We start from the raw sequence: 26,232 nt of genomic DNA on the forward strand, positions 1-26,232 counted from the left end.
TAGTATTTGAAGTTTTCAAATAGTTAAAAAAAAAAAAAATTACAATACATGTAGCACCTTAATAATTTATTTTTCATTCTCCTTCCAGTACAAGTACAAGACGGGATACCGTAAGCAGGTCGGCCACCACATCGGTGCCCGCTGCATCCAGGACGATCCTCTGCTCATGTTGGCTCTGAACTCAGCCAAGATCGCCAGTGATGCTCTGTACAAGAAGGACTTCAACAAGTCCAAGACCAAGTTCCACCTCCCAGTGGACATGATGGCCTTTGAGCTGGCCAAGAAGAACCAGATCCAAGTCAATGATTTCAACTACAGAACTCATCTGCACAACTGGACCTGCCTGCCAGACTCTAATGATGTGGTCCAGGCCAGACATGCATATGACCTCCAGAGCGACGTGAGTGTGATCCCCTTAGTTCTCTTAATTCAAGCTGATACTACTGATCATGTCAGGAACTGAATAGTCTTCTGTTATCCCTCACAGGCTGTTTATAAAGCTGACCTGAAGTGGCTTCAGGGTATGGGCTGGGTCCCCATAGGCTCACTTGAGGTGGAGAAAGCCAAGAAGTCTGCAGAGATCCTGACTGATAGGAAGTACCGCCAGCACCCCAGCACTGTTCCCTTCACTAGCCCCATAGATGCCATGAATATCGTACTGGCAAAAAATAATGCCCAGACCATGAACAAGGTTTCTTTTCTTCATTTTCCATATATTTTTGCATATTGGTACTCACAGTATATACTGATCCTAAATATATACTAATTAAATATTTCTTAGTCAGTGTTTTTTTTATAATCACCTGCATTGTTTGTTCCAGCGCCTCTATGTTGAGCAGTGGGAGAAGGACAAGACCACGCTGCACATCAAACCGGACACCCCTGAGATCATTCTGTCTCAGCAAAATTCTATCAACATGAGCAGGGTTTATGTCATTCTTTTCTGTGTGTAATATGAATTGCTTTGGTTTATCAGACTGGAACCTTCATCTGTTTAAATGGATATACTGTAACTGCAGTCATGACCGAAGGTTTTGACAGTGACACAAATTAACTTTGCATAAATGTGATTTATTTGCCAAGAAAAGTCTTTGAGAATTATAGAATACTTAGAATCGTTCTTAGAATTGTGTCCACCTCAGAAACATATGTAATAAAACCTAAAAACAAATAACTGAAGTATCAAACCTTGCAAAAACTAAATTTGTGTCACTGCCAAAACCTTGGGTCATGACTTTATCTATGGAAAGTCTGCATTTGACAAACATATCTGCCTGTTAGCCATATTAAGCCTCAGTTATTACAAAATTTCTTCATTTATAAGACTGGGTCTCAAAGGTATTTTATAATTCAATGTGTTTCATTTGTTTTCAGAAACTCTACAGAGCAGGTGTTGAGGAGATCTTCAGAAAGGGCTATGACATGAAGGCCGACGCTGTCTCAGTTATTGCAGCCAAACATGGAAGAGAAATCATCAGTGATGTAGGTGACATATAAAGAAAATGGTTGTGCTAACTGCTTTTTATATTCTCTTATTAATCACATCTCTTTTTCTCTCTCCATACAACAGTACAAGTACAAGACAGGATACCGTAAGCAGGTTGGCCACCACATTGGTGCCCGCTCCGTCCAGGACGATCCTCTTATCATGCTGGCTCTGAACTCAGCCAAGATCGCCAGTGACGCTCTGTACAAGAAGGACTTCAACAAGTCCAAGACCAAGTTCCACCTCCCAGTGGACATGCTGAGTCTTGAACTGGCCAAGAAATGCCAGATTCAAGTCAACCATGCCAACTACATCACCCGCCTGCACCAGTGGACTTGCCTGCCAGACTCTAATGATGTGGTCCAGGCCAGGAAAGCCTATGATCTGCAGAGTGATGTGAGTCCCCCCCCAATTAAATACTGTTCACTTTATCAGTTTTCATTTGTCTTCTTTCGTTACTTACATTTCTGTTTTGGTGATATGTTTGTACTTTTCTAACAGGCTGTATACAAAGCTGACATGGATGAGGTTGTAGGTGTCGGATGGGTCCCTATAGGTTCACTTGATGTGATGAAAGCCAAGAATGCAGCCAAAATTCTCAGTGATCGTCTTTACAAGCAGAAACCAGACACATTGAAATATAAAAGTGATATGACTGCCATGTCCATGGTGTTGGCCAAAGCAAATGCTGAAATCATCAACAAGGTAAAAAAAAAACTATATCATATGTCTCTTGTACAATCTTTGTAGATTTGTTGGATCCTTAAAGTTCATATATATCTGTTTAATCCCCTTTCTCTTGGTCACAGCGCAATTACATAGCTGCTTGGGAGGCTGACAAGCTTAAAGTTCATGTAACTCCTGATACACCTGAGATTGTTCTTTCTAAAGCTAATGCACAGAACATTAGCAAGGTAGGTTTGTTCTGTTTTGAATATTTATTATTGTTAAATTAAGTCTCTGAGGCTTTTTAAAAAATATATATAATTCAATATTTTGTGTGTAATTTATTCTCAGAAACTCTACAGAGAAGGTGTGGAGGCAATCTTCAGAAAGGGCTATGACATGAAGGCTGACGCTGTCTCAGTTATTGCTGCCAAACATGGAAGAGAAATCATCAGTGATGTAGGTGACATATAAAGAAAATGGTTGTGCTAACTGCTTTTTATATTCTCTTATTAATCACAGCTCTTTTTCTCTCTCTTCATACAACAGTACAAGTACAAGACAGGATACCGTAAGCAGGTCGGCCACCACATCGGTGCCCGCTCCGTCCAGGACGATCCTCTTATCATGCTGGCTCTGAACTCAGCCAAGATCGCCAGTGACGCTCTGTACAAGAAGGACTTCAACAAGTCCAAGACCAAGTTCCACCTCCCAGTGGACATGCTGAATCTTGAGCTGGCCAAGAAATGCCAGATCCAAGTCAACGATTTCAACTACAGAACTCACCTGCACCAGTGGACCTGCCTGCCAGACTCTAATGATGTGGTCCAGGCCAGAAAGGCTTATGACCTGCAGAGTGATGTGAGTAATGACAGATTTAGAGTCTCAGCTGAACAATGCTTTTTATTTTCTGGAAGACTCACTTTTTTTTCTCTTTTCTGACCTGCTGGGACTCACAGGCTGTATACAAAGCTGACATGGAATGGATTAAGGGAGTGGGCTGGGTACCTATTGGGTCGGTTGATGTGGAGAAGGCAAAGAAAGCAGCAGAGATCCTGAGTGACAGGAAGTACCGCCAGCACCCCAGCACCTTCAAATTCACTGCCAAGACTTCTGACATGCCATATGCCCTCGCTAAGGCCAATGCTGAGATCATGAACAAGGTAAAGACAGTCCATTTTATTTACAGGTAGAGAAAATGCAATTTGTCTTTTTGTCTGTGAAAATAACATCTCAGTAACTTACTTCAAATTTGGCACAAAGTTCCACTATGACCAAAGGATGGGCTGATTAGAATTTGGTGTCTTTGGACACAATATTTCAGGAATGTCTAAAAGAAATTAAATTTCTTGTGTAATAAATACTCACGTGGACAGGTGTTTTGTCTGTTACTCAAGGATTAAAAAGCTATTTGAATATGGAAAGTATATTCTAATTTTCTTATTGGCTTATGACAGTTTTTTTAGATTTCTCTCTATTGGTTCCCGTTATCTTAGGGATCACTTTTTTTTCCAAATTTATCACAAATTTAGTGATTCAAAGAGCTGACAAGGTCAAAGGTCACTGTGTTTTTTTTTGCCATAACTCAAGAATTTAGATTATGATGCAATGGCAGTGGTTGTAACTTATGGAATTTATGGTTCTTGTTAGATACTATTTTACTATACTGTCATCAGTTCTTCTATTTAAAAATTATTCCATGACTCTTTTATCAGTGTGTCTGAGCTGTGGTAATCTTCTGTCTATAGAAATTATACAACGCCGCTTGGGAAAAGGATAAGACCCTCCTTCACATTATGCCTGACACCCCTGAGATTGTCCTGGCCAAGCAGAATAAGATCAACACCAGTCTGGTAATGCTTTGCAACTTCACATTGTTGTGTAACTCCTTACTAAATCACAATTTAGAATAATACAAGTAAATATTGTATCCAATACTCATATTCTTGTTTCCCCAGAAACAGTACCGTGAAGCCTATATGGACACCATCAACAAAGGCTACTTCCTTCCCAAAGATGCCATCTCTGTTCTTTCAGCCAAGAACTCTCGAAACATTATCAGTGATGTGAGTCTCTACCTGCCTTTGAGGAGTGTTTTCAGAAGGAAATGAAAAAGAAGAGGGTTAGAAAGGAGGAAGGGAACAAAAAGGAGGGAGAGAAAAATGGGGAAAAACAGCATTATAATTGCTTGTCTTACTATAATTATTTTTTCCTCTCTTTATAACAATTTCTCTGGAGTTACTATTTTGTCGCTTTTTTTAATAAAATATTTGCTTCATATTCTCTAACTTTATGATGTTACATTCATTAGCAGTGGTTTCATTCACCAAGCCTAACTTTCCGTCCTTAATTTTCAGTACAAATACAAAGCTGGCTTCCGCCAGCAGTGTGGTCACCATATTGGAGCCCTCAGTGTTAATGACGACCCGCTGATCTTGCTGGCCGCGCACGCAGCCAAGATCTCCAGTGACAACATCTACAAGAAGGACTTCAACAAGTCCAAGACCAAGTTCCACCTGCCAGTGGACATGCTGACAATTGAGCTGGCCAAGAAATGCCAGGTCCAAGTCAATGATTTCAACTACAGAACTCATCTGCACAACTGGACCTGCCTGCCAGACTCTAATGACGTTGTCCAGGCCAGAAAGGTCTATGACCTGCGCAGTGATGTGAGTACCTGGGAACTGACTGCCAGCACCAGACTGGTGTTACCTTAGTGGTAGAAGATGAGTCAAGGAAGGGTTCTGTGGTCTCTGCTAAACATCATTAGACTAATAAATTCCATTTCCTAGACTCAGTCTTAAGATATTGAAGTTAATCTCAGTCTCTGTGTGATTCATTCTCCCAACATTCTGAAACAACATAAACATTTGAATGACATGTTGACATCCAGGCTAACATGTATACTACTTTCAGGCTGTGTACAAAGCTGATCTGGAATGGCTGAGAGGATGTGGCTGGTCACCTCAGGACTGCGTGGATGTTGTCAAAGTTAAACATGCCCAGACTATTCTCAACGAAAGACTCTACCGCCAACACCCCAGCACTGTCAAATTCACCAGTGTCGTAGACCTCCCGGCTATTGTCTTGTCCAAGCAAAATGCTGATAACCTCAGCGATGTAAGTAATAAGAAATTATTGATTGGTAAATGTGTTGTGTTCACAGTTTCAACATGATACTTTGTAGTGTTATGGGTAGAAAAGGGACCTTAAAAATGAAGGGAAAAAAATTAATGCTCTTCTGTTTGATTTCTCACAGAGGAAATACAGAGAAGTCTGGGATAAAGACAAGCTCACCATTCACATCCCGTCTGACAGCCCCGCCCACGTACTGTCCAAGGCCAACGCTATCAACATCAGCAATGTAAGTTCACCACAAACGTTATTACAGTTTTTAAATTTGTATTGTTCTTTTAAAGTTTGGTTTTGACTTTTAGTTTGCTTGATTTCAGGTAGAGTTTGCTTAAGAAGTCCATGAGTAATTTTATTTTTACTTACTAGTTTTAGTGTTTCTGCTGTTTAGTTTTTAGCATATTATGAGGAAAAATGCATGATGTGACATATAATTAACAATTATTAATTAAAGTTCCAGTATTTGTTGTGGAACATCATGAGACATTAACATAGGATGAAACAAAGCCCATTTTACCTGCCATTCTTTTCCATTTTAGTTTATGTTGCATTGTTCAGAAGCTCAAGTTAGGAGAAGGGTCTATGACAAATGAGTCCTGATCCAGAAGTGTCTTGTTAGTCCCTCTTCAGGCTGCCTTGTAGCTTTGTCAGGAAATCTAAGGAACATATGGACATTAATAACAATGATTTATTTATTTTTATTTTTTTTATTTATTCACATTTTTATTCAGAACAGTCTCATAAGATATTATACAGGACATCAATAGTACAAAGTACACTGTTCCCCCTTTTTTTTTTGCAAAGAAAAAAGGGTATTAATAATGCTCACTGAAATGAAGAAAAAGAAAGAAAAAATAAGTAATATAAATAAAGTAAATAAGTAAGTAAAAAATGGATAATAATAATGATATTAAAAAGTTTGTACACATAGCCAATCACACTTCTAGGAAATAAGACAAAGAAAATTATGGATAAATACATATATATGTATACACACACACAAAGAAGTATTCATAATCATAGTACAACGAAAAAAAAAAAAGGCAGAGCCTAAAAGTGCACACATACAATAAGTATTTGGATCTTCAAGTATAAAAGGAAACTATGAACATAAGAGTAGGACATAAAAAAACAAACAAAAAAAACCTTGAGTAATAACAATTATTTTTGAACATTTTGCTATCACTGTCAGTCTACAGTCATTCTTAAACCGTCCATCTGTAAAAATGTGCAGCTTATACACAGAACGAAAACATGACAAAGGCAAATTGTAGCCATTCACATTCTGTTCAAGTAAACCTACACATGCTAGTAGACTTTTTCTTTATTACACAATGTATTGGTTTTATGTTTCAATGATTGAAAAAAAAAAAAACTATAGTAAAAATGTCAACTTTGTTGTTTTTTTATTGTAGCAGAACATTTTCATGAAAGTGCCAAACTTTTCTTTATTGTAATGAAAATGCAAAGTTACGCACCAAATGATCATAAATGGTGGCTATGATAGAGTATGTAGTTCAAATGTGTTGGTGTGGGGTCAAAGATTTTTTCAACATTCTGACTGTTTTTTTTTTTTTTTTTTTTTTTTTTAATTGACAAAAATGGATCTTTAGGTTGGAAAGGTTGTCGTTAGGGGGTAAGCTAGGGAGTTAGGGGTGGGATAAAGGTAAGGATTGGGGTGTTTTTGTGTGTGTTTCCTAACATTTATTTTCTATTGACTTATTTTCCCTAATCTTAGTTGTAGTTCAGCTGTAGTCTTCTTGTGTTACAATAACTTTCAGACTAGTACAGATCCAAACAGTTAGGGTTGAACTTTGTTCAAACTAAATCTGTTTTATCATGTTTCTTTCCCTTGTGCAGAAACTGTACACAAAGTCATGGGACGACCATAAAGCAAAGGGCTATCATATCAAGGAAGATGCTGTGTCTGTACTGAAGGCTAAAGCTTCCAGAGATATTGCCAGCGATGTAAGAAAAAAACAAACAAGCATTTGATTCAAACACTTAACTGGAAAAAATAATAACTCTGGTGTTCTTTCTGTACAGTCATTTCCCTCAATGTATCTTCATGCAACAAACAATGCAATATTTATCTAATATTTATTCAGTACAAATGTACTATTGTCATAGACTTTCATAGATAAACATACTGTTAATATTGTGTCTATCCATATTGTATGTCTATTTTATTCTACTTTTAGTGCTATTCTTATTTTACTTTTTTAAAATTTTGCATTCAATATTCTTATTTTACTTTTTACTTTTTTTTTTGTAATTTTATATTTGCTCTGTTCTTATTTTTTGACATAGTGATTTTTTATTTATATTGTTTGCACTGACTGAAATAGCCCTCCTAATTTCATTGAATACACAATGACAATAAAGGCTATTCTATTCTATTCTATTCTATTCTATTCTATTCTATTCTATTCTATTCTATTCTATTCTATTTACGATTGATTAACTTTTCACATCTTCCCCCTTTGTAGTACAAATATAAAGAAGGATACCGTAAGCAGGTCGGCCACCACATCGGCGCCCGTTCCGTCCAGGACGATCCTCTGATCATGCTGGCTCTGAACTCGGCCAAGATTGCCAGTGACGCTCTGTACAAGAAGGACTTCAACAAGTCCAAGACCAAGTTCCACCTCCCAGTGGACATGTTGAATCTTGAGCTGGCCAAGAAATGCCAGATCCAAGTCAACGATTTCAACTACAGAACTCACCTGCACCAGTGGACCTGCCTGCCAGACTCTAATGATGTGGTCCAGGCCAGAAAGGCTTATGACCTGCAGAGTGATGTGAGTAATGACAGTTTCTTATGATCTTCTTATAACATACTAGTAGATATTGCTTGGAATAGACAGGAAAAGTCCAGGTCAGTAGAAGTTCAATATTCATGTAGAGTTTATTTGTCCATAAAAAGGAGAGAGTGTAATGTCAATGTAACATAAAAAGTAAATAAACAGAACGTTGTACAATATCTAGAGTGATGTCTGTCCATTCTAGTATTAATGAAGAGCATTTACTTATATGTAGTGTTTTTCTACTTATATAGTGGATATTATGTGTATGCTGTCGGAATCGTAAAACAATGTGTCTGCTTTCTCTCCTCAGGCTGTGTACAAGGCTGATCTGGAGTGGATCCGGGGATGTGGCTGGATGCCTCATGAGAGTGTAGATGTTATGAAGGTGAAGAATGCGCAGAAGGTCCTAGCTGACGTAAGTCCGGTCATTTGGTTTGATTTACTTTTAGCATTAGTTCTTTTTATGAGTACATAAGTCATTTTAGTTTAACTTTTATTTAAAGGAATTCACTGTTTATTTAGTTTTAGGGCTAGTTTAACCTTTTGTAGTTTTATGAGGAAAGTACTGATTTCTTAAAGGTATGCAGACATCACATTATTTTAAAGTGCAAAGCTATTCAATTCATCTACATCATGCATCATTTTTAGATTGGACTTGATTGGACTTTTATTTTGTATGAACTCAACAGTAACATTAGAATTGCTGACAGAATTTTGACAGAAAGTACCAGACACTCTAAAATTTAGCTCTTGAAACACAACCTTTTTTACAGCATCTGTCTACAGGAGACTTTCTTAAAATGTCCAAATGTCCATAACAAAAGAAAGGAAAATACAAAAAGAATAGAGGCACAAATACAATACAGGGAATAAAAAAAACAATCAATGGTGGATTTTTAAAATATGAAAACAGCCTCTATTAAAAACAATTTAAATCATGTTTTTTCATTAGTAGTTTTTGATTCAGTCTTAAACCTAACTAACTTCACAATACTTTTAGAATCATTTATTCAACCTTTATTTCACCAGACAAAACCCATTGAGATCAGGATCTCTTTCATAAGGGTGACCTGGCCAAGAGGTCAGCAATACATGCCATAAGAACTGTTATGGGGAAACGACAGTACAGAATAAAACATACATTTTAGAGGTGTAATAGTGTTTTCAACAAGAAGTGCAGGAGCTATAACACAACAAACAATAATTAAAAATTTAAAAACACAGGCACTGTCCACACAGTCACATATAAAATCATTTTTAGGGTTCTTTTTAAATATGTCAGGTTGATTGATGTTTAGACAGTAGAATGTTTCTTTGGTTAATCCACTGATTTACTGTATTTACATGTCTGTGTTACTGTTTTACAGAGAGGATATCGTGTCAAGTTGGATGAGCAGAAATACATAGTTCCAACTGATAGAGTCGACATAGTGTGCGCCAAGAATGCTGCTGAAGTGCTCAATGAAGTGAGGGGGACACTATATTGATTGACGTATTGATTAAGTTGGTATTTCTAAACATACTAGGTAATTTTGATTAATGATTTGCACTAAGTTTGCATTTCTTTTTTTTCTTCAGGCCAAGTATCGTGAGGCCTGGCACAAGGACAAGACCAAGTACACCCTGGTGGAAACTCCAACCCTCGCCACAGCCAAAGAGGTGGCCAAGAATGTTCACCCAGTAAGAAATCCAGCCATCCCCTCCTTGTTTCTTTGTTATCTTTTCTATCCTATCTATTTCCACCTTCATGTGCCATAAGCTGTTTTTGTAAACTTATGATAACTGTTTAACTCTCCTGCAGCACCTGTACACCAAAGAGTGGGATAAGGTCAAAGCCACTGGCTACTACATGCCTGGAGATGCTGTACCAATCAAGCAGTGCATCCAAACATCTAAAGTACAGAGCAAGGTGAGTTCTGGAATAGAGTATGTTTTATTTTTAATAATAATAATAATAATAATAATAATAATAATAATAATAATAATAATAATAATAATAATAATAATAATAATAATAATGGGCGACATGGTGGTGCAGTGGTTAGCACTCGTGCCTCACAGCAAGAAGGTCCTGGGTTCGATTCCAACGACGGGGGGTGGGACCTTTCTGTGTGGAGTTTGCATGTTCTCCCCGTGTCTGCGTGGGTTCTCTCCGGGTACTCCGGCTAACTCCCACCATCCAAAGACATGCACTAATAGGTTAATTGGTTAATCTAAATTGCTCATAGGTGTGAATGTGAGAGTGATTGTTTCTCCAAGTGACCCCCCTTAACCCGAGTGAGGATAAAGCGGGTTCAGAAAATGAATTAATGAATAATAATAATAATAATAATAATCATCATCATCATCATCATCATCATCATCATCATAATAATAATAATGTTAGTTTAAAAAGTCTAAAATCCAATAATCTGAATTTTAGGTCTTAAAAGATGTTTATTGATTAAATAAATGAATAAAGTTAAGGTTACTTCAATCTCACTTTACATGTTTTTGGGAAAGACTGGTAATGATCACAGTATACAAAACTACAAATCATGATTAATATGAAACCGACAAGGCAATTTTGCATCTGTTAATGTTACTTCCTTCTATTATCAGAAAGTGCAAGTGTAGTGAGAGCTAGCTTTAGAATGATGTGTTTGTTGCTCAGTTGAAACATGATGAAAATAACAGTAGGAAGTAGGGAGTAGGGAGCTTTAATCTTCAAAAGTCTTATGCAGAAATCCTGAATAACATTATACTGTACATTGATATTATTATATTTATTATTATGGATTGGATTTCTATAGCACTTTTCAAGGCACCCAAAGCACTTTACATTATTGATCCATTATTCATTCACTCTCACAATCACACTCTGGTGGTAGCAAACTACATTTGTAGCCACAGCTGACGGAAGCGTGGCTACCAATTCACATGGAACGGCCCCTCTGACCACCACCAAACATTCATACGCATTCATACACCAGTGTGAGTGACACTGGAGGCAACATGGGGGAAGCTGATTTTAGTTGTGCCTGACATGATGGTGACAGAAAACTGTTTGTGTCTTGTAGCATCACTATCTGGAGAGCTACCGTAAGCAGGTCGGCCACCACATTGGTGCCCGTTGTATTGAGGAAGACCCTTTGATGATGCTGGCAGTGAATTCAGCTAAGATCGCCAGTGATGCTCTGTACAAGAAGGACTTCAACATGTCCAAGACCAAGTTCAACCTCCCAGTGGACATGCTTCAGTTTGAACTGGCCAAGAAATGCCAGATGCAAGTCAATGACGATAACTACAGAACCCGCCTGCACCAGTGGACCTGCATGCCAGACCAGAACGACGTCATCCAGGCCCGCAAAGCATACGATCTGCAGAGTGATGTGAGTGCCATAAATGTTAGAACACACTAGAAATCTTTGGACCAATTGGCCAGAAGATTAACTTCCTGTTTGTCTGTTTCCAGCACATTTACAAGGCTGATCTGGAATGGCTGCGTGGCTGCGGCTGGGTAGCAGCGGACTCTGTCGATCACGTCAAGACCAAGAAGGCCCAGGAGATTCTCAATGATGTATGTTTGCAATTCCAATTTTCACTTTGATTCTAGCATATATCTGCATTTTTGTGTCACATGTGTCTTACCTTGTTGTTTTAATTCATACCTGCAGAGGCTCTACAAGAAGAATGCCATTGAATGCTTTGGAAAATTCTCCTTGATTGTGGACCGACCTGAAATTGTTTTGGCCAAGATAAACGCCGCCAACCTTAGCGATGTATGTAAAAAAATTTACAGTCAAGCAACTAAATTTCAAAATCATGAATATCAGATTATGCCAAATTTAAAATGTCTGCTTTTTTCTGTTCTAACCTCAGCTGAAGTACAAAGAGTCATTCAATGCAGAGAAGGGTCACTACATTGGTTCTGATGATACTCCTCAAATGGCTCATAGCAGGGAAGTGTCAAAGAACATCAGTGAGGTACAAGATCCAACTCATCACAGTCTTCATTTAACTTCATTATTTTTGTTGATTCCTCCATCTCTCTTATGTTAAATATTTTGTGCTTATGCTGTGTGATTTCAGAAATTGTACAAAGCACAATGGGATGCCACAAAGGCTACAAGCTACCAACTCAACCATGAATATATCCCACTGCTCTCTGGCAAGAAGGGCAGGGAAATCGCCAGTGATGTGAGTGTCTTATTTTATGATAATGTCATGGAATGATGCAGCAAAGTCAAGTGGAATTGATTTCTTTGTATGTAATTAATTAATTAATTAAGTAATTAATTAATTAATTAATTACAAACATGCAAAGAAACAAAATAAAAAAAAACAAAGCAAATTAAGACAAAAACAAAATAACATTTAAATGAACAGAATCTATCATCAAGTATGTGCAAGTCTGAATTTTACATGGTTGAAAAGGAGTAGGAAGAAGTATAAACTTATGTAATCCTACCCCTCAAGTGCTTTTACTCCTTTATCACTAACTTAAAACAACAATTAAACAACACATTTTTCCTAATTTTAGCATTCAACCACAATGAATACATAATGCAGTAACTGAATTATACTAAACAATATGATCATGGCAGTAGTCATACAAACAGACTCAACAATTCAACAATTTCCTTCAATAATTACAGCATATTTATCAATACAACATTATCCATAAACAAACAGCCCTCATTGTCATTATTAAATACTGTACCACTCAAGAATCAATTCTTTATATCTTCTTTTTAAACTGAATTATGTTTGATATTTGTTTTATCCCCACACACTTTGTTCCACAATTTTATTCCACAGATGGTAATACAGAAACTTTTTAACTTTATGAATCTTTAAATTTAATTTTCCCCATAAATCATAGCCTCCCTCTCTTTCACAAATCATTTCTTGAATTTCTATGTACACAATGTTGAGGCTTCATCCTTTTACTGTTATTAGGTTAAGTACAAGGATTCTCATGAGAAGGCCAAGGGTCACTATATGGCTGGGACCCTGGTGGACTTCCCTGAGGTGATGCGATGTGGAGAGCAGGAGAAGAACAAGGGTCTGGTAAGACATAATTTATCCTTAACTTATTATTCCATATGTATAAAAAGGACATGGCAATGTTAATGACTCTATGGTATTCTTCCATTTTCAGAGGCTCTATCAGAAGGACTACCATCAGACCAAGACCAAGATCCACCTCCCACCTGATGTCATCCCCAACCTGGTGGCTAAGCGTTGTCAGGACATGCTGAGTGATGTCTTGTACCGCACCTACCTGCACCAGTGGACCTGCCATCCCGAGCAGGAGGATGCTATCCGTGCCCGCAAGACTAATGAGATTCTCAGTGATGTACGTTCCTTTTCCATGGTTCTGCTGTTTCTTATGGGAGATGTTTGGACAAATCACATCCTGTTTTGCAATGTTGTCATTCTTACTTTAACAGGGTTCCCGCAGAAAAAGTCTTGAATTTATAAATCTGCATTTAATACCTTAAAAAAGTTTTTAAAAGGTATTAAATTTGATATGTTCGGTCTTAGGTTATATTGCCATAAACTTGTTATGTTTAAATGTGTCTGGAAAATGTCCAAGCTGAAAAGAAAGTAACGTTAGTCTATTCAGTTCCACCCGTCCCAAACTGAAAATTTATGTTGAAATTAGGAACAGATTATCGCTAACTTTGTAGAAATGACTCGGAACAGTGGGAATCAAGGTGTTGGAGTCAATAAATGAATGTTCCTGAATTCTAGGAATCACAATTTGCCAGTATGGCTATGAAATAGACTATGAAATGCACATTAAATTCTGTCTTAGTAGCATTAAAAAGGTCTTAAAAAGTCTTAAATTTAACTTGTAGAAACCTGTAGGTACCCTGTTTAAAAACTAGGACTACAAATGAAATTATTTCTGCACCAATGTGTCAGATTTAGGGGGATCTATCAGCAAAAGTGGACTGTGGTATCAGACTGACCAGACAGACCATAGACTCAAAAAGAGTGGACATAGCTACCATGATGTCACCCATTGGTAGGAAGTAGCTTAATCCTGCTTGAGTCACTAGACAGTGACAAATGGATATTGACAAAGCAATTTACATATCCATATTTGAAGAAAAACATTAGATGAAATTAGATAAGATGAAAGCAAGATAATAACAGTAATGACCTAAAAGATGCAACAAGATGGAAATGACATAAAGACAAAAATGATTTGGAAGACTCAACAACACAAACTTTACATGAACATAAAAATGACTTAAAAGATCAACCAAGACAAAAAGGAGGTCAAAGAAATAATTAGGAGACGATGACTTAAAAGATGCGATGATGAGCCCAATATAAAAGACAAAGATGACGTACAGTACATATGACGAAATACAAGACCCAAGGAAAACAAAAATGACCTGAAGATAAAAGTGACATAAAAATAGAGACAAAAAGGATGTAAAAGATGCAACAGGACAAGTGGAAAATATAGAGAAAAATGACTTGTAAGATGCAACAACACAAAAATAGCACAAGTACACAAAAACAACATAAAGACTGTAGACACGTTTACACAATTGGGTAGGTAATTGGGAGTGGTGAGGTCACGAGTAGATGCCACTAAATCTTTCACAGTGGTCCTTGCAGTGTGAATTTTGATTACAGTGTTTTCTGACAGTTAACTCTACCCAAAAAAATAGGTGGTTTAACCTTCATCAGATTTTTTGCGTATCATGTTGTACTTTGTGCTGTTGTTCTTCAATAGGTGTTCTACAAGGATGACCTGAACTGGATGAAGGGTATTGGCTGCTATGTGTGGGACACCCCAGAGATTGTTCGTGCCAAGAAGTCATATGAGCTGCAGAGTGATGTAAGTAATCACACGGAAGGTCATAGGTCACCTGTACAGTGTAACTCATATCTAAAAGGTTTTTTTTAGTTTTTTGTGTATATAATCTTGGATGTAAATATTTCTGTTTTGTATATTTGCATTTGTATTTGTAGTGTTTCTGTTACTATTGTGCCTTGTGTATTTAGTGTGTTTACTGCTGATGCCGGATGCTTGACTTTCCCTTGGGATCAATAAAGTACCTCTAATGTAATGTAATGTAATCTAATATAATCTAACAGTTGTAATATTTCTTTCCCTTGTAGCTTAAATACAGAGATGAGGCTAAGAAAGAGTTCAACAACTACTCCATTGTGACGGATACCCCAGTCTATGTGACTGCTGTTCTGGGTCACACCTGGGCCAGTGAGGTGAGTGGGCTGCACCTTTTCATATCTTATAATATACATTTAAATTACAATGCTAACATTAGTGTATTAACTGATCAACTGTCAACAGCTGAACTACAGGGAGGCTTATCATAAGGAGAAGCACATGTACACCACTGTTCTTGATACCTACGACTATGCCAGATGCCACAACTTCAAATACTTCTTCAGCAACGTAAGTGATGATCAACACCTTTATCTTTTCATCACTTGCAAGAAGAGGCCATTGTTTTATTGCTGATACTGTATGTGTTTGATTTTCTTTTAACAGAAAAACTACACCTCTGCCTGGGACAAAATCAAAGCCAAGAGCTACCAGATTCCACACGACTCACATGCCCTGCAACACGCCAAACACCAGAAGGTCGTCCTGAGCAGTGTAAGTCCCTTTATAGCTATGGTGAAGGTGCTGTGTCTGCTGTCGTCTTTATTAGCAGTGTCTTCAAACATCATCTCCAATGAAACTACTGGTCGGATTCATTTCAAATTTTTTAGGTAGCTTCCTTGGGTTAATATTTACAAAGTTTTTTCACAGTTTTGAGATATTTTTATTTTTTTTATTTTTTATAAAGATTTGTTTTTATTAATGGAAGCTTTTACGGGATGTTTATGGTGTTTAGCAAACAACTATAGTTTGTTACAGTGAGATAAGGCACGTTTTACAGAAGGAACATACATAAATGTATAAACTTACAGATACACCACACAGGGATGATTTTTAAACATAAGAAGAGAAAAGAAAAAAAAATAAATAAAAATAATAATTAAAGCTGCAAGCAGCATTGGGCGGGACCTCGCACCGGGCGTTCCGCCTCCCGCGCGATCCGCCTCTCGTGACTGTCGACACCTCAGCTCCACTCACACCTCTCCGTCCCGATACCAGTTCCCACCCTTTAGTGTCCGTCATCCTTACATCTCTAATGAACACCAGCGACCCTCTGCTGAAACCACCATCACCTTTAAATGAGATTTTTAGTTTGGAAACCCTACTGTGTGTATGTGCGTTTGTTTTGTATGTGAGAGAAAGAATCAGTTTGAAAAATGAATTGAAATTGTATGAATAATTGAGCATAAAAGTGATGATTTATCACATTTAAGGCTATTATTTTGGAAAAACTCTATTGTGTGAGCATGTGTGTCTGTGAGAAAGAGCACTTTTGAATGAAGAAGCATTATACAAACAGTTGAGCGTTTAATCATAAAAATGAAAAGAAGTTATTTAATAGACATTATTTATTTTTTTCATAAGGGTTTATTTTGAAAAAATGTACTCTGTGTACTTTGTAATGTGTGCAAAATGTCCAATATCCACAATACAATGCAGCAAAACCTGTTTTAAAATGTGTGTGTGTGTGTGTGGGGGGGGGGGCATGAAAATTATTTGTCCAGCCTAGGACTTGAACCTGCAGACTTCTATACAGTAGACTACAGCTTTAATCACTAATCTATTGTCAGACATCAGCAGAGCTGCACTACTAAGCCTTATATAGGGATTTTGTCATTGTGAAAAGTGAAACTAAACATACTCTTCAAAAAATCACGATTATTCCATAACCGTAGGTCGTATCTGAAAAATTCTTTCACTTTTGGATTCTGCAGACTTGTGGGAATTTAATGAGGTTTTTGATGAGGTTTAATGAACTTTTTAATGAACTTTTTTGTCAAAAGTCTGAAATGAATAAGCAGTAATTGCAGAAACATAGAGTAACTTTGAAAGGCAGATTGCCAACTTCCTGTTGGAGTTAGCTCATGAGTGTCAGTGTATGATTTGTCGGGCTCAATCAGACCAACATTTTGGCATTTGTTTCATGTTTCTGTGACATTCCTACTGGCCGCTAGGGCAGATTTTGTGTGTTTTTTAGTACAAAGGTGGCGCTACAGAGTCCATTTTGGCACCCAAGAGGTTAATTCTGATATTGAATCAAAGTGTTCAGCAGCCATGACATACATGGCAAATTTGGTGAGTTTTGAAGCATGTTAAGGGGGTCAAATGGCAGTCAAAAGTGGAAAAAGTATGAAAACAAACAAATTGTTATAAATCAATAACCGTACATTGTATCTGAAAATTTTTTGCATGTTAGAATTGTGGTGAGTCCTGTGAACGGATAGATATGTCACATGTGGGGAAAAATTCCAAAGTGAAAAATGAGTTCCAAACATCGCAACTTTGCGGGCTTCTAAAAAAAAACTAAGACAGTTCTGAAAAAAGTGCGAGATCACTTTTTTGAGGAGGGTTCACTCTATCTTTTGGTGCTATTTAGAAGTCAATATGACAAACGGTGTCTTCGGAGTTAGTTTTAGAAATTTTATTTTGAAAGGCATATTGCGAGAGAGTTGGAGAGTTGGAGATAGGTCATAAGTGTCAATGGATGATTTGTAGTGCATCATCCAAAAAACATTTTGGCACTAGCTCCATGTCTCTACGACATTCCTACTGGCCACTAGGGCTTTTGCTGTTTTTTTCACATAGGTGGCGCTAGAGAGCCCATTTTGGCACCTATGGGGTTAATTTTTACATTTTATCAAATTTTTCGCCAGGCCTGACATGTGTGCCAAATTTGGTGAGTTTTCGAGCATGTTTAGGGGTCAAAATCCAGTTCAAAGTGGTGTCTGAATAATAATAATATAAAAACGAACGAATAACAATAGGGCCTTGCTTGCAGGCAAGGCCTCTTACTGTGTGAGAGGGCCTTTTCGGCTCGGTCCCTAAAAATGAAAGCCAAAACAAAACAAAAATATTACATGAGCTTTTCCCATCCCACCCCCCACCCTTTTTTTTTAAAAGCTCAATTAGGTTTTGTTTACTGGAATTTGTGATTTTTACAATTAATTGCTGAGAGATGATATGAAATGCTTTGCTCTTTTAGGTAAAGTACAAGGAGGATTATGAGAAGTTCAAATCCCTCTACAGCCTGCCTAAGTCTCTGGAGGACGATCCCGCCACTGCTCGCTGTGTCAAAGCTGGAAAACTCGTCCTTGATGTAAGTTCAAGCTGCATCTATTAGATAAAGACTCTTAAGCATTTAAAATATGCAGCAGCTTTTGTGTACATCTTCAACAAGAACTAAACATACCATGTGTTGTCAACCTCAATAGCGTTTGTACAAGGAGGACTACGAGAAGACAAAAGCCAAGAACCACATCCCACCTGACATGCTGGAGATTCTGTCTGCCCGCAACACTCAGTCCACTGTCAGCGGAATCCACTACCGCAAGTATCTGCATCAGTGGATTTGCCTGCCCGACATGCAAGTGTATGTCCAGGCACGCAAGGTCAACGAGCAGCTCAGTGACGTAAGTAACTTCCCAAAGTTCCCCTAAGGGTGTGTATTGGCAAGAATCTAGTGATACGATACAAATCCCAATACTAGGATCATGATACAATATATCACGATATATCATGATACTGTTAAAAAGGCAATTTTTTTTTAAAGATTATTTCCTGGAAGGATTGAATTACACCCGAAATATGTACAAATACGAAACACATTTTTTATTTGATCAGAACAGGATCTAATGCTATATCACAACATTTTACTAATTCTCCTTGTTTCCAAAGGAACAAACATCTGCCTCCCTCAGACAGTAAAAAGTGCTTTTAGGATGCTTCAAATAACCATTATTTAATAAAACAGTGTTAAAATAATAATAAATAAGATAGAAACAATGAAAAAAAAACAAAAACAAAAAAAATTAACCTCCACCATCTCTACATTTGAATAAATACCTAAAAATATCGATACAGTACTTTTTAATATCAATACAGTACTGTGAAATGAAATATCGCTATATACAATGGGGCAAAAAAGTATTTAGTCAGCCACTGATTTTGCAAGTTCTCCTACTTAGAAAGATGAGAGAGGTCTGTAATTTTCATCAGAGGTACACTTCAACTATGAGAGACAAAATGAGAAAAAAAAAAATCCGGGAAATCACATTGTAGGATTTTTAAAGAATTTATTTGTAAATTATGATGGAAAATAAGTATTTGGTCAATAACAAAAGTTCAACTCAGTAGTTTGAAACATAACCTTTGTTGGCAATGACAGAGGTCAAACGTTTCCTGTAAGTCTTCACCAGGTTTGCACACACTGTAGCTGGTATTTTGGCCCATTCCTCCATGCAGATCTCCTCTAGAGCAATGATGTTTTGGGGCTGTCGCTGGGCAACACGGACTTTCAACTCCCTCCACAAATTTTCTATGGGGTTGGGGTCAGAAGACTGGCTAGGCCACTCCAAGACCTTGAAATGCTTTGACACCACTCCTACATTGCCTGAGCGGTGTGTTTGGGATCATTGTCATGCTGGAAGACCCAGTCACGTTCCGTGCCGTCTTCAATGCTCTCACTGATGGAAGGAGGTTTTGGCTTAAAATCTCATGATACATAGCCCCGTTCATTCTTTCCCTTAACACGGATCAGTTGTCCTGTCCCCTTTGCAGAAAAACAGCCCCAAAGCATGAGGTTTCCACCCCCATACTTCACAGTAGGTATGGTGTTCTTGAGATGCAACTCAGCATTCTTCTTCCTCCAAACACGACAAGTTGAGTTTTTACCAAAAAGTTCTATTTTGGTTTCATCTGACCACATGATATTCTCCCAGTCCTCTTCTGGATCATCCATATGCTCTCTGGCAAACTTCAGACAGGCCTGGACATGTACTGGTTTATGCAGGGGAACACACCTGGTGCTGCAGGATTTGAGTCCCTCTCAGCGTAGTGTGTTACTGATGGTAGCCTTTGTTACTTTGGTCCCAGCTCTCTGCAGGTCATTCATCAGGTCCCTCCGTGTAGTTCTGGGATTTCTGCTCACCGTTCTCATGATCATTTTAACCCCATGGGATGAGCTCATGCGTGGGGCCCCAGATCGAGGGAGATTATCAATGGTCTTGTATGTCTTCCATTTTCTCACAATTGCTACCACAGTTGATTTATTCACACCAACCTGCTTGCCTATTGTAGATTCACTCTTCCAAGTCTGGTGCAGGTCTACAATTTTCTTCCTGATGTCCTTCGACAGCTGTTTGGTCTTGGCCATGGTTGAGTTTGGAGTCTTACTGTTTGAGGCCGTGGACAGGTGTCTTTTATACAGATAACAAGTTCAAACAGGTGCCATTAATACAGGTAATGAGTGGAGGACAGAAGACCTTCTTAAAGAAGAAGTTACAGGTCTGTGAGAGCCAGAAATCTTGCTTGTTTGTGGGTGACCAAATACTTATTTTCCACCATAATTTACAAATAAATTCTTTAAAAATCCTACAATGTGATTTCCTGGATTTTTTTTCTCATTTTGTCTCTCATAGTTGAAGTGCACCTCTGATGAAAATTACAGACCTCTCTCATCTTTCTAAGTAGGAGAGCTTGAAAAATCAATGGCTGACTAAATACTTTTTTGCCCCACTGTATTGCAGAACTGATATTTTCTAAATTTCTAAACAATAGTTGATTGCAAAAGCGTAATTCCATGCTCACTATTATGTATTTTTGTATTACTGAGATATACTAATCTGATTTTTTTTGTTCATGTGCAACTTAAATCTCTTTTTTCATGATGGTTACAACATCAAAAAGGACAATGAATCTCATCTTTTCTATTCTGTCTTATATCATCCATTTTTATCCTTCAAACTCAAACTTGTGTGTTGCATCAGTCGATAGTTTACATTCTACCTCTGTTAGCTATGTTTTCAGACAGAAAACAGTCACAGTAAAACCACAAAAAAAGAACATTATTCAGTTTTTCTGCTGCAGATGGGCTTTTTTAATACTCTCCCCAGATTTTCTACAAGGATGATCTGAACTGGCTGAAGGGTATTGGCTGCTATGCCTGGGATACACCTGAGATCCTTCGTGTCAAGAATGCTGGTATACTTCAGAGCGAGGTGACTACCTTCTTACTTCACCCTATGTGTCTGTGCTTCTTCATTTTCCTCCATTTCTTATCTTAAACTGTGCACCTTCTAAAAAGGTCTAAATAGTGCTGATGGCTTTGTCTTTGTATTTATTTTCCAGGCCAAGTACAGAGCCAAGGGTATCGAAGGCTTTAAGGACTATTCAGTTGTGACAGATACTCCAGTGTACGAGACGGCCAAACAGAACGCTGTGAACCTGAGCGATGTAAGTGACTTCTCTAAGATCTATTGTCTAATCATCTGTTCATTTATATTCCCCCAAAATAGCAAACTAACTTCTCACAATTTGTTTTTTCATCTTTCCTCTCTTTTCCCAGCTGCACTACCGCTATGACTACAACGCTAACATCAAGGGAACCAACACTGCTCCTGCCGTTACCATTGAAACAGAGAGGGCTCGCCTGGCCAACTACATCCAGAGCGATGTAAGGAATATATCAGCTACCTTTTAATAGTCTATCTTCAGTATGTATAATGTAAGGATATTCTCGCAAATGCTTGACAGAAGAGGACACGTAAACACTGGTTGTTACAACCATCTGTACAGATGTACAGTTTTCATATTAGAACAAACCTCTCAGCCATTATTCATTTACGTGATAAATAATTTCTGTCAATACACTATCGATTTGTTGCCTTAAGCACGTTGCACAATGACATAGATTTACAGTGTTATTTACAGTATTTTTACAGTTTTTATTTTATTTTATTTTATCTAACCTTCGTTTAACCAGATAAAATCCCATTGAGATTGAGATCTCTTTTACAAGGGCAACCTGACCAAGAGGCCAAGCAGTACACACCATACGATGAAAAACAAGTCAAACCATTGGTGATAAAAAAAAAAAAAACGAAACAGGCAATAATTTAGTAATAACACAAAATAATAAGAGTTTCACAAAATTGTACAATGTTGTTTAGGTCACCTGCAATTTTTTAAAATGCAAGATCTGGTCTAGATCTGCAAATTAAAAACACAGGCACTGTACAAAGGATTCTTGCTGTCTAGTCAGAAAAATGGTCTGAAAAGCTTGTAGTGAGATGAGGTCTGGTATTTTCAACTCTGACTGAAGAGTTTGGAGAGTTTTCAAAGGTAAAATGTGACTTATCATAGGTAATTTAGGAACAGTGGATATGGATATTCCTTATCATAAACAGGACTAGATGCCAAACTTCGATAATTTAATGCCATCAACCACATTGCTTAAATACTATCAAGTGCTGAATAATGACCTGTGCAATGATCAACCAAATTGTAGTGCTTTAAGAGTGTTACTGCAGGATATTTTGGTTGTGATATTATGTCAACAGACACTTTCAAGCTTGCAGTGTGAACATATGGGTTTATACTTAATGTTGTTAGGGAACTTTCAGTGTAACAATGCAAATAAGCAGAAAAATGAAATAAAAATTTTTAGATTAATGTGTAAATCATTCTTATTTTTGTTAAAATAGAAAATTAGTATTGGAAAAGTGTTGTTTTTGGAACTGCTGGTGATTCAAAGGTATTGACATTAAATACTTTTGATAGATACTTAGTCAGATATGTGTTTGTCGACAGACAGGAAAATTAAAAAAGGAACATGAAAAGAACAAATTGTGAATGTCACTTCCTTTGTGACAGTCCATATATTTATATGTCAGTACTGCCAATGAAACAATGAAACATCTTTTCTCCACTTTCTCCCAGAACTGGTACAAGGAGGCCAACAAGAGCTTCATGCCCACTGGTTACTCCCTCCCCCATGACACTCCCATCATCAAGCAGGTTAAGCAAAACAGTGTTGTCACCAGCAACGTAAGTATTCAGCTGTCGTATCTCATACCGTTATTTGTTCACAAACAAAAGCACATAGTTGAAAATGTCCTGAACCAAATCCTTTCTGCTTCCAGGTCAAGTACAAAGAGGCCTATGAGATGACAAAGGCTAAGGCCTACGCTCTCCATCCAGAGGGCGTCAACTTTGTCAACATCAGGAAGGTCAACAAGGCGACCAATGAGGTAAGATGAGCCTTAGCTGTTTACTAAGAAAACGGTTGCATTAATCTATTGAACATTTCTGTTACCCTCTGTGATGCTCTGTGTTTTTCCTTCCAGCGCCTGTATCGTGAGGATTACCACAAACAGAAGGACAAGATCCACACAACCTATGACACCCCTGATATCAAACAAGTCAAGATGAACCAGGAGCACCTCAGTGATGTAAGCAAGTTCTATTTTACTGCACTTCATTCCTCTGATTCATTTGCTTAATGTTAGATTCTTGTAACCTTTTTGTTTTGTTTTCGTTGCAGCTCTGCTACAAAGAGAAGTTCAACGCCGCCAAAGGCCAGCTGATCTCTATGCCCATCACACCTGAGCTGATGCACTGCTACCACGTCAACGAGATCACCAGTGAAGTATGCCACAAACAGTTGTTGACACAATTTAGTTGTTTGACAAACATTTCAACAAGCTGCTCTGTAGATATTGTGGTTCAAAATCGTTGTTTGTCTTTAGCTCAAATACAAAGAGGATCTGATGTGGCTTAGAGGCATTGGCTGCTTCCTGTACGACACACCTGAGATGATTCACGTCCGCAACATCAACAAGTTCAGGGTATGTGTTTCAGTCCACATGAAATATCATATCATATATGTAAGTGTTATATATGTAAGTGTAAGTGTAAGTTGAGAATCAGTCTAATGATGTGAAATCATGTTCATTTGGCTTTCACAGAACACCTATATCACAGACGCCAAGAAGAACCTTGCAAACTTCTCTGTGGTTTTGGACACACCAGAGTACAAACGTGTGACGGAGCTGAAGACACACATGAGCCACGTGAGTCACGTAATTCAGAATTCACACACCACGTAAAGAATTTCACATCATCAGGTTAGGCTAACATTGATTCCTTGCATTTATTTATTTATTTATTTATTTATTTATTTATTTATTTATTTATTTATTTATTTATCATTCATTCATTCACTCATTTATTTATTTATTTACTTACTTACTGAGTTTTTTTATTTATTTATTTATTTTCTTTTTCTTTTTTAGTTTTTTTTTTTTTTCATAACTATATTTATTGTTATTTTCATTGTTTTATAAGAACAGGCAACAACATCCACACTTCAAAATAATCCCCATCCTCCCCCACCCACACTATAGCACCTACTCCCAGTACAACAAAACATACTTGACAGACACAACTTAATTGTCTATACAGACAAGTCCTTTATAATTTGCAAAAAAGGTGTCCAGAGCTTATAAAAGTCTTTGATCTTTCCTTTAGCCAGGTACGTCAGCTTTTACAGTGTCAGGTTAGAAGACATTTCTTTAATCCATTGGTTCACTGTGGGTCCTTGAATATCTTTCCATTTCAAAGAAATAACTCGTTTGGCTTGTAATAAACAAAAATTTAACTGTTTCCTTTTTCTTCCGATTACTTGAAACTGCTCAGGGAAGATGTGCAAAATACACAATTTTGGATCCACAGGGATAATACATCCTATAAATCTATAAATTAACTTCAGAGTCTCTTTCCAAAAATTCTGAAGTTTCTCACAGGCTCACATGCAATGAAACAAAGTGCCTATTTCCTTATTACGCTTAGTACAAATGTCAGGAAGGTTAGGATTAAAACGGTGTAGTTTTACAGGGGTGACATATGTTCTAAATAACCATTTGTACTACAATAGTCTAAACCTGGTGTTAACTGTTTGTGTTGGAGCTGTAAGACAGGCCCTTTTATTTTATTTTTTTTAATAAAATCTATGGTTCTTTTGTTCCAGATGGTCTATAAAGCCCAGAGTAAAGAGGAAATGTCCAAGGTCACCACCACCCTGGACTCTGTGGAAATCCAGAGAGCCAAATGGTCCCAGGGGCTCACTAATAAGGCAAGACTATTTACATTCTGACTTGCTAAATGTCTTGATAATTGCCTGTATTTATTGCACAGTAATGCAATCTAACATTGCTTTCGTGTTCTCTTTTTTCTTCAGTACAAGTACACAGACCTGGCTAGTAAGGAGAGAGCCCATTTCACACCAGAAGTGGAAACTCCAACCATGGGTCACGCAAGAAAAATGAAAGTGGTTTACAGCGATGTAAGTCTTCCTCGTCTTCTTTTCAGATATCTTATGTGGAACGTCTTACATCTTTCTTCCTTTTCTTAAGTCCCTATTTCAAGCATAGAAAGTGATCCAGACCTTTTAAAAGTGTATTGCTCAAACTTGTGCCAAAATACAAATATATGTTAATCCATCCATTATCCACCGCTTATCCGGGGCTGGGTCGCGGGGGCAACCGTCTAAGCAGGGATGCCCAGACTTCCCTCTCCCCAGACACCTCCTCCAGCTCTTCTGGGGGGACCCCAAGGTGTTCCCAGGCCAGCCGAGAGACATAGTCTCTCCAACGTGTCCTAGGTCTTCCCCGAGACCAGCAGGACATGCCTGGAACACCTCCCCAGGGAGGTGTCCAGGAGGCATCCGAAACAGATGCCCGAGCCACCTCAGCTGGCCCCTCTCGATGTGGAGAAGCAGCGGCTCTACTCCAAACTCCTCCCTGGTGGCTGAGCTCCTCTGTGCTATCCCTAAGGGTGCGCCCAGCCACCCTGTGGAGGAAACTCATTTTAATCGCTTGTGTCCGGGATCTTGTCCTTTCGGTCATGACCCAAAGCTCATGATCATAGGTGAGGGTAGGAATTTACCACAACCGACCGATACAGCGACTGCATCACTGCAGACGCTGCGTCTGTCAATCTCATGCTCCATCCTTACCTCACTCGTGAACAAGACCCTGAGATACTTAAACTCCTCCACTTGGGGCAAAGACTCTCCACTGACTCCGACTTTCAAAATTTTATTAAGTTATTCAACTATGCATGCATGTAATTACCATGAAACACAGAAGTTAAAAGGTGTATAAAGCCATAGCTGAGAAAAGCAAAGTATATGCTATATTACATAAGTTCAGTTATTAAAAGACAACTAC

At 37.9% G+C, this 26,232-nt stretch overlaps 1 protein-coding gene across 1 annotated transcript in view; it reads left to right on the forward strand.

The window, feature by feature from the left end:
• neb (nebulin) overlaps window positions 1-26,232 on the forward strand; it is a 125,385-nt gene that overhangs the window by 35,176 nt on the left and 63,977 nt on the right. Inside the window, exons 58-102 of the mRNA XM_030124965.1 lie at window positions 89-400; window positions 488-691; window positions 822-926; window positions 1,375-1,482; window positions 1,571-1,882; window positions 1,988-2,191; window positions 2,296-2,400; window positions 2,504-2,611; window positions 2,702-3,013; window positions 3,112-3,315; window positions 3,901-4,005; window positions 4,111-4,218; window positions 4,510-4,821; window positions 5,069-5,272; window positions 5,412-5,516; window positions 7,145-7,252; window positions 7,774-8,085; window positions 8,402-8,506; window positions 9,459-9,557; window positions 9,670-9,771; window positions 9,893-10,000; window positions 11,151-11,462; window positions 11,546-11,650; window positions 11,748-11,852; window positions 11,953-12,057; window positions 12,163-12,270; window positions 13,033-13,143; window positions 13,235-13,432; window positions 14,831-14,935; window positions 15,220-15,324; window positions 15,413-15,517; window positions 15,614-15,721; window positions 18,210-18,323; window positions 18,439-18,636; window positions 21,118-21,222; window positions 21,353-21,457; window positions 21,570-21,677; window positions 22,943-23,050; window positions 23,146-23,253; window positions 23,350-23,454; window positions 23,547-23,651; window positions 23,752-23,850; window positions 23,971-24,075; window positions 25,032-25,136; window positions 25,242-25,346. Of these exons, the coding sequence (XP_029980825.1) occupies window positions 89-400; window positions 488-691; window positions 822-926; window positions 1,375-1,482; window positions 1,571-1,882; window positions 1,988-2,191; window positions 2,296-2,400; window positions 2,504-2,611; window positions 2,702-3,013; window positions 3,112-3,315; window positions 3,901-4,005; window positions 4,111-4,218; window positions 4,510-4,821; window positions 5,069-5,272; window positions 5,412-5,516; window positions 7,145-7,252; window positions 7,774-8,085; window positions 8,402-8,506; window positions 9,459-9,557; window positions 9,670-9,771; window positions 9,893-10,000; window positions 11,151-11,462; window positions 11,546-11,650; window positions 11,748-11,852; window positions 11,953-12,057; window positions 12,163-12,270; window positions 13,033-13,143; window positions 13,235-13,432; window positions 14,831-14,935; window positions 15,220-15,324; window positions 15,413-15,517; window positions 15,614-15,721; window positions 18,210-18,323; window positions 18,439-18,636; window positions 21,118-21,222; window positions 21,353-21,457; window positions 21,570-21,677; window positions 22,943-23,050; window positions 23,146-23,253; window positions 23,350-23,454; window positions 23,547-23,651; window positions 23,752-23,850; window positions 23,971-24,075; window positions 25,032-25,136; window positions 25,242-25,346 (6,579 nt within the window). The remainder of the gene's footprint in view (window positions 1-88; window positions 401-487; window positions 692-821; window positions 927-1,374; window positions 1,483-1,570; window positions 1,883-1,987; window positions 2,192-2,295; window positions 2,401-2,503; window positions 2,612-2,701; window positions 3,014-3,111; window positions 3,316-3,900; window positions 4,006-4,110; window positions 4,219-4,509; window positions 4,822-5,068; window positions 5,273-5,411; window positions 5,517-7,144; window positions 7,253-7,773; window positions 8,086-8,401; window positions 8,507-9,458; window positions 9,558-9,669; window positions 9,772-9,892; window positions 10,001-11,150; window positions 11,463-11,545; window positions 11,651-11,747; window positions 11,853-11,952; window positions 12,058-12,162; window positions 12,271-13,032; window positions 13,144-13,234; window positions 13,433-14,830; window positions 14,936-15,219; window positions 15,325-15,412; window positions 15,518-15,613; window positions 15,722-18,209; window positions 18,324-18,438; window positions 18,637-21,117; window positions 21,223-21,352; window positions 21,458-21,569; window positions 21,678-22,942; window positions 23,051-23,145; window positions 23,254-23,349; window positions 23,455-23,546; window positions 23,652-23,751; window positions 23,851-23,970; window positions 24,076-25,031; window positions 25,137-25,241; window positions 25,347-26,232) is intronic.

This window comes from Sphaeramia orbicularis, chromosome 21, assembly GCF_902148855.1.
Source record: "Sphaeramia orbicularis chromosome 21, fSphaOr1.1, whole genome shotgun sequence".
NCBI lineage: Eukaryota > Metazoa > Chordata > Actinopteri > Kurtiformes > Apogonidae > Sphaeramia > Sphaeramia orbicularis.